Source organism: Bos grunniens, chromosome 3 (genome assembly GCF_055505025.1).
Source record: "Bos grunniens cultivar Pamir isolate PY7600 chromosome 3, Bosgru_T2T1.0, whole genome shotgun sequence".
In the NCBI taxonomy this organism is placed as follows: Eukaryota; Metazoa; Chordata; class Mammalia; order Artiodactyla; family Bovidae; genus Bos; species Bos grunniens.
Window position 1 is genome coordinate 102483583 of NC_141167.1, and position 7751 is coordinate 102491333.

The 7751-nt window shown below is 45.5% G+C and overlaps 1 protein-coding gene across 5 annotated transcripts in view; it reads left to right on the top strand.

The window, feature by feature from the left end:
• SNX27 (sorting nexin 27) overlaps positions 1 to 4321 on the top strand; it is a 79713-nt gene extending 75392 nt beyond the window's left edge. For 2 of the 5 annotated variants that reach the window (XM_086392681.1, XM_086392684.1), the window contains one exon: positions 410 to 4321. In XM_086392681.1, coding sequence (XP_086248807.1) covers positions 410 to 457 — 48 coding nt within the window. In that variant the 3' untranslated portion in view covers positions 458 to 4321. The remainder of the gene's footprint in view (positions 1 to 409) is intronic. The other 3 variants (XR_015161009.1, XR_015161010.1, XM_086392683.1) reach the window with 3 other exon arrangements.
• The last annotated feature ends 3430 nt before the right edge of the window (positions 4322 to 7751 follow it).

Sequence of the window (7751 nt, forward strand, 5' to 3'; positions counted from 1 at the left end):
GCTGCTTACTCTCCAAGAAGATGTTTTTGAGGTTCAGAAAGCAAAGTAAGGAATATGAACATTTATATTCTTGGTTTTGTAGGAAGCACACAGGGCTTTGGGGATCAGATCTGGATTCTCTCCTGACCATTTTTCTTTCTGTGATTCTGTTCAAATTGGCCTCCCTGGATCTCAGTTTTCTCATCTTTTCTTATCTGTGAGATTGAAAGACTGAGCTGGATAAGTTATATCCTGGGTCCCTTCCAGCTCTAAAAGGCTGTGATTCTTGATGGAAAGTTGTATCCAGTGATGAGGCCCATCATGTCGAGTCATCCTGTCGTACATTTTCTGTGTGAGGGGTTGTCTCTGGATGGGAGGAGATGAAGACACCTGAGGCTTCCCAGTAACTCTTGTCTTTTTTTCCTTTCAGAACATTTTCCAGATGGCGAGGTCACAACAGAGAGATGTGGCCACCTAGCCTTTCATTACCCTGTTCCTTCTCTTCACCTTCATCCTCTTATCCCTTTCGTCTCCCATGTCAGACAGAGTAACCATTAACACAAAAGAAGAGAAAAAGGAAAAAAGTCATTATATTCAAAAGCCCTAAACTAAATGTCATTAATAATCCTTCTGAGTTTCATATCTCTGTAATTGAGCTGGTAGAGAACAATAGATGGGTCAGCACCAGGAGTCAGCTGAGTTAAGACAGGAAAAGAAATAAGCCCAACCAATTCGCCAAAGGGATCTTTGTCCTTTCCTCTGGGCCTCATACCAACAGACTCTCCTTGTACTATATTTTTAGAACTGGAACTATGAACTCCATCCATTTGCACTGTTCAGACATATATATGTATGTATGTAAAAATTATATATACGCAAATTAGCTGCACGTATATACATATATATATTTCTTTTTAAATTTCATATTGATGGCAGTACCTTTTTTAGCTTGTGTTTTTACACACCTTTCACTAGAACTCATGATTTCTCTCTTGCTCTCTTTATTTTGAAACAAACTTTAAAAAGGAAAAAAAAAATTTTACAGGGAAAAATACCTCTCCTCATGAAGGACTCGAAAAGTTTACAACCTGCTCGGGTTTTCCCCCCTTTTTTGTATTGAATGAAGATTTTGGACCATGGGTTGCCATAGAGTCTGAGGAGCAAGGAGCATAGTTTCTTTATCTTCAAAAGGCTGCTGGGGAGGAGACAGAAGTGTGTTTTTCAAGGGCAGTGGGGCTGCAGATCTGCAGGAAGAGTCTGAAGACTTGGTGTGGTCTCTCTTGATTCCAAGACAACGTTCCTGGTCCATTTCTCTGTCTTCCACTCATGGCCTTTAGCCACATTCCACATCTTCCTGCTTCCTAAGGGCCCCCTGTGTGCTTTTCCAGCAGGCCTAGAATGAACGGGAAGGGGAGCTCAGGAGGTTGATGCCCAGACGCCTGAAACACTTCATGGTCATGATTGCCCATTTCTCTGCTGTTTGTAAAGCAGGGGTCGTACTCGGGACCAGAGTCAAAGCTGACATCTTTAGGCACAAAGATTGGACTTAGGTAGGGGAGGAAAGAAGAAAGGCGCTGTGTACGTAAGCTTCTTCCTACTCCGTTCCTACCAGTAACACCGTAACTGTTAGGTTCTCTGTGACTTCCTTAAACAACCATGTTGGGGAAGGATCTGACCATATCCCCAAGGCCTTGGGGAAACTTGGAATGGGTCAGTGATCTGAGCCAAGCAAAACCATAACCCGTCTAAGCCAGCTGAGGACCCAGAAAGGAACAGTAGGAATATGGTTGATTTGGGTTGGATCTCAACTTTTAATTAAAAGGAGATTGAAGGAAAATATTTTTGTCCCTTAAAAGAGCGCCTCATCTGACCTTGCAGTTAGACCTTTTGAGACCTAAGAACTGCATTCCTGGGTCTGGGGCCAGGGCTGACTCGGGGTTGAGAATGTCGCTCTCTCAAAGGCTGCCCTCCGGGCGTGAGAGCAGCAGGAGCAACATTCTCAACCCCCAGGCTCCAAAGAGATGGTGTTGAGAGCTCGTAGTCAGGCTCTCCTGTTTCTGAAACACATCTTTGAGCCTCTTTTACTTTTTTCCTTCTCTGCCTTCTGCACAAAAGCCCTCACAGAGTGGCATCTTTTGCTTTGTCTAACTGGGAGGCAACCATAGTTGGCTGTAGTCACTGAGCAGTGTTGGGGTGGTTTGAAGTTTCTGTTTCTGTAACTTGTTTCTGCAGATGGTTGTGAGGCACTTTACTTTCTCTCTCACTCTGTTACCCTGGCAGGCACTTGCCCCAGGGGGTGTGGTATCATGTAGGACATCCAGTCTTTCCTCGCCTTCTCCAAACCAGGCGGGATCGCAGAGTGCAAACTGTAAGGAGGCTGTGCTTAAAGTCGCAGAGAGTGAGCCCTGCCTTGGAGGCTTTGGCACAGAATTAACTTCTTCTGGCATAAGTGAATTTAATAATGAGCCAGAGGACCATGGGAAGAAGGTATGTTGATTGCCCACTCCAAGGAGCTGAAGAGGTTTTTGGCCCCAGCTCCGTTCACACTTTAAAAATAGCAGTTTGCTCCTATTCTGTCAGAGTGGGAGAGGAATGAACAAATCCTGGAGTCCATGGGAAGCCCAAAGGCTGCCCTGCAGATGTGAGAGCAGCGGGGGTGCTCTTAGCGTGTGTAGACGCTGTTCCCTCCCTCCGCCCTGACCTGGCACTCACTTTGCACTTGGAGATTGGGTGGGGCCCACTGGATGGTTAGCCTGTTGGAAGAATATGTTGAGGGCCAGCCCCTACTTGAGGCTGTTCCATTAACAAAGCCCCAGCTTGGGGAGAAGGGGAAGGAGGGAAGGCCCAGAGGAAGGCTTTCTCGTCTCTTCCATTCACAGCAGGTGTCTTGCGATGGAGGCAGAGGTCTCTGGGGCTGTGCAGCTCCTAGGGTCAAGCTCTTCTTTGCATGAAGCAGTGTTCGTGTGATACCCTTTCCCTATTACTCTGCACTTCCTTTCTTGAATCCCTACTATCTTTCTTAGTCCTGGGTTCTGCTCAGGGAGGCTTCTCCTCAGTCTTTTTTTTTGCAATTTGTCTCCAGGAAATGGAGAAGTCCCCCTGCGCCCTGCTTTGCCCGCAGCAAAGCCAGCAGGATTGCCCTGGTCTCCTCTCCTTTCACCCCCACAGAGAGTTCCCATCGTCTTTGATAAAAGCTCAGAGTTGTTAGGGGTCAGGAGAAAATGCAGGCCCTGAGAAACCTATCTCTGTAGAAAGTTTCCCTTGGCCCGTGCTTTGGGTTTTCTGCTCTTTATAGTTTAATTTTACTCTCCATTTTTCTCCCCTCCCCTTGCTCTAGGTCTAAGCTCAGCACAGGTGTGTGCTCAGGGCAGCTCCTAGGCCTGGACAGCTCTCAGGGAGGAATTAGGTAAATGTTCAGCATCCCCATACCTGGCCCATCTGGTTTCATCCTTTGCCCAGGCCAGTAGCTTTGGGTCACTCTCTCTTGTACCTCTAAATTCAGTGCTTGGAGCAGCAGTATAGGGCTCTGATGGGAGGTGATACCTCTGTCTCTCATTTCAGAATTTGCCAACTCGGGGACCTGGCTCTGGAAGGCAGTTTTCTTAAAGGGGATGTCATCCTGGGTGACCGGAAGTCTCCAAACCTAGAGGGACAGCGGTGCCCTCCCTTCTGTCCTTGGTGTTCTCTGGATTGATTCAGCAGTAGAAACCATTTGGTCTGTTGGGCCCCAGCACACCTGCTAGGTTCCTTCCAGGTTCACTGTGTCACATTAGCTTCCCTTTGGGAGGGTGATGTGGTTGAATACTCAGAGAGGAGAGGGGGTTGGTGTGCGTCGTTAGTCCCCCACCTTCCGGTTTCACCTCCTGCCTTCCTCTTCCTCTAAACCTGAGCACGTCATGCCAAGGCTCACTCATACGCAGTGGCGTCAGCTCACTCCTCAGCAGTAATCTAGGATGTGTGGGAAGCTTAGGGTTCTGGGGAGGAACAGAATCGAAGAGGGGAGTGATGTGGGTGGAGGCACTGGCCAACTGCTAAACTTGGACACCAGTTTTATATCACGCCCCCTTTGTAAGCCAGTGAGCTGGGCTTCAGTTTTCCCCAAACCATGCACACTTTTAATTTATTTGAGAGAAACTCTAATTGTATTTTCACTGCAGTATCTTGTATTTTTTATTTGTGATTTAGGAAATGTGAAGAGAAAATACACAGACACATAATGGCTAACAGTGTTTCTTTCATTCCTTGTTCTAGAGCTAACCACTCTAAAATTGTTTGGTAATGTCACTTAGTGTAATTAATTGTAACATATTCTTTTAAATAAATTGATTTATTGATGAAACTATTCTTTGGTTTCCTTGACTACAAATCCTTTGGGTTGTGTGGGAAGAGGTGAAGAAGGATGTTTGAGATTTGAGTTTGAATGATCCATCTGAAGATGGGGAGAAACATGTAACTGGCTCTCCTGCACAACTAGTGAGGCGGATGTTTGAGAGCAGGAGTTGGGGAGAGGTGGAAGAAGGAGAAGGAGAAAGGAGAAGCTGGGAGGCCCCTGGTCCACAGTTCAGTTTCCAGAAAGTTCCTTCTCCAGCTTTCAGGATTGGTTGTGCCAGTTCACTGAAGCTCCACATTGACTCACAGGACATCTCTCCCTCAGCCTGATGTAGATAGAGTCTGGCAGAGCCCTTGGGACAGGTTTTAGCACTGTCCCCCTGGCCCAGCAACATGTACTTTCTTTTTCACTTTTCAAGTAACAGGAAACTTCCCTCTGGAATCTGAACCGAAAGGTACATGTCACCTCTAACGAGTCCCAGCTCTGTACTGTGTACTCGGGTGATTGGAGTCCTTCCTCTGCACACATGGTCTTGCATGTTTTAGCTCTTGCAGAAGAGTCTCAGCTGCTGTGGACTGAGCACCTGTACTTTAGAATCCTTATTCTACTCTGTGTGTTAGTTTCTGGACTGAATCTGTTGTGAAAAGTTCAGCGTTTTTGTTTGGTTGGATGTTTTAAATTATTTTTATAGACCCTCCTATTTTATTTCTATAATCGTGAGCCACATGCTTTTGCTCCTTGATTAGAGACCATGAGAGCAAGGAGTAGTTTGACATTTTGTTTGGCAGTTCGGGGAGAGACATTGCATGGGTCTCTCACTCAGCCGCCAGTACTAAATAATTGAAATTTGGTAAATATTAAAGTCCTTGCTATGGGAAAGATTGAGGGCAGAAGGAGAAGAGGGCGTCAGAGGATAAGATGGCTGGCTGGCATCACCAATGCAATGGACATGAACTTAGGCAAACTTCTGAAAGTGGTGAGGGATAGGGAGGCCTGGTGTGCTGAAGTCCATGGGGTCACAAAGAGTCGGACACAACTGGGTAACTGAACAACAACAGATACTACTGTGTTAATTGGGAAAAACAATTTTTTATTTAATGAGGAAAGAATCCACAGAGGGGTAGAAAGTGGAACTCCAGAGTTAGAATAACAGAAGGTAAAGTCAAATATTGATTATCTACTTTGTGCAGAGTGTTGTGTTAGATACTGCAATAGATACAAAAGCAAAGTAAGAAACTCTCCTGACTTTCAGGCTCTTGGAGGAATGGCCGTGATCCCCAGCTGTGGAAGGTTAAGTGGCAAAAGGACTAGAAAAGATGAGAGAAAGATCTTTGGATGAAGCAGTTAAATCTTGATGAAGAAAATGGTGTTTAAAGTGAACTGTTTAGAAAGAGCAGGATTTCAACAAGAAGGCATTCAGCAAACCTCATTGATCTGTTATGTGCCAACACTGGTAATTGGGAATGAAAATACATGGGTTGGAGGTATCAAAATACTTGTCTAGACAACAACAAACAGTTCTGTTTGATTAGAATCTAAGGTGTGTATAGGAATAAAATGGAAGATAAGCCTCTGAAGAGCCTTGAATGCCAGGTAAAGTCTCTACATTTTTTTAAAGAGAATTTCCCCAGTGATCCCCCAGTTAGGACTCCACGCTCTCATTGCTGAGAACCCAGGTTCAGACCCTATTGGAGAACTAAGACCCCAGAAACCGCACAGCATGGCCAAAAAATAAAAAAGAGAAGTTTCATCTTTCATCAGCTGCACTTGAGAAACTTTGATGTTGCAGAATACATACACGGGTCAGTTAGTAGGAGACTGTCTTGATTAGTAAGTGGATGCAGTACTAACTTGAAATGAGGGAAATGAATATGAAAAAATTACGGAAGTAAAATCATTTACGATTTAGCATTAAACATTGAGTTTACTGGAGAGTAGTAAAAGATTCTCAAGGTTTCATGGCTCAGTGGCAAATGGATATATTTAAGATGTGAAACTTTGGGGAAGAAAATAGCTTTGGACCTGTTGCAGTTTAAGCCTGTGTGAGAAATGTGGATACAGGTGTCCAGCAGCTATTTCTTATTTGCTGAGCACCTCCTAATGTTCTGGGCACTGATTCGGATGGTGGGGACATGGCAGATGAGCAAGGCAGAGTAGATACCTGTGAATGAATTTGTAGAAGATGGATGACTTCTCCGGAGAACAGGAGGGGGGATGTGGAGATGGGTGGGGAGGAAACTAGATCTCCAATGGGTGAGGAGAACCTGGACAGCGTGGGTGGCGGTGAGATGGAGAAACAGACGTGAGTGAGCGCGAGCCAGTAGGGCTTTGCAGTTGGGTTGGATCCGAGACCTGAGAGCAACGGTGTGACTGCAGTTTGGGCTGGGCCAGTTCACAGTGAGCCTCTACTGGAGCCTCTCCTGGAGGAGGATGGAGGGAGGAGAGGCACTACCGAAACGGAGTTCAGGAGAAACAGCAGGTTAGAAACACGTATCTGGCCATCATCTTCTTTGAGTAAAGAGAAGATGCAACCCCATTTATGAGGAGCAAAAGGAAGCCGACTACTCGGGAAGATAGCCTGAAAGAGGAGCCAGAGAGGGGAGAATCTAAGAGCTGGGAGCTTGAGCCAGGGCTGCTCAAGTTTTCAAATTTGGAAAAGGGAATGAGGTTTGCTTGGCCAAGAGTGGGAATTGCTTCAGTCACAAACTCAAGCAGCCAAGGCTGTGAAAGCCTTTGAAATTTTAGCAGGAGAATGAAAAGACAATGGAGAGCCTGAAAATCAGAGAGGGCCTCAAGCTACTGAAGAGTCCAACCCTAAAGAAGCGAGACAGCTTGTATTACATTCATGTATTTTAAAGATCTGAAAACACAGACGGGATGGGAATGCACTGAAGGAATGGTGGGACTTACCACATTCTCATCACCACAGCCCCCTCCCAACTGAGGATATTTTCCTAAATGTCTTTTTATCTCTAAAACTAGAAGGCTTCCCCCAATCCCTGCTATTAACCTGTCCGCTCCACTCTTCTGCCTTAAGTTATTTTCCTTCTCTCTTCTCTTCATGCTGCCATAAACATTTGAACAGTAACTTGATTATTTTAGAAGAAACTAATGCGGTTTCCTCTTGTTTGGCTTGAAGGTAAGTGATCCTGTTGTCATCATTTCCTATTTCTTCTGCATTTTATTTTGAGGCCTCTTCTGCTCAGAAGAAAGGTTGGTGAACTTCATCAGCTAACAGAACTACCTCTCCTTTATACCTTTCTTGCTATGTTTGAAGCAGTATGATGTCTGAAAAATCTGTGTTCCTACAAGTTGCTGCTGCTGCTGCTAAGTCGCTTCAGTCGTGTCTAACTCTGCGACCCCACAGATGGCAGCCCACCAGGCTCTACCATCCCTGGGATTCTCCAGGCAGGAACACTGGAATGGGTTGCCATTTCCTTCT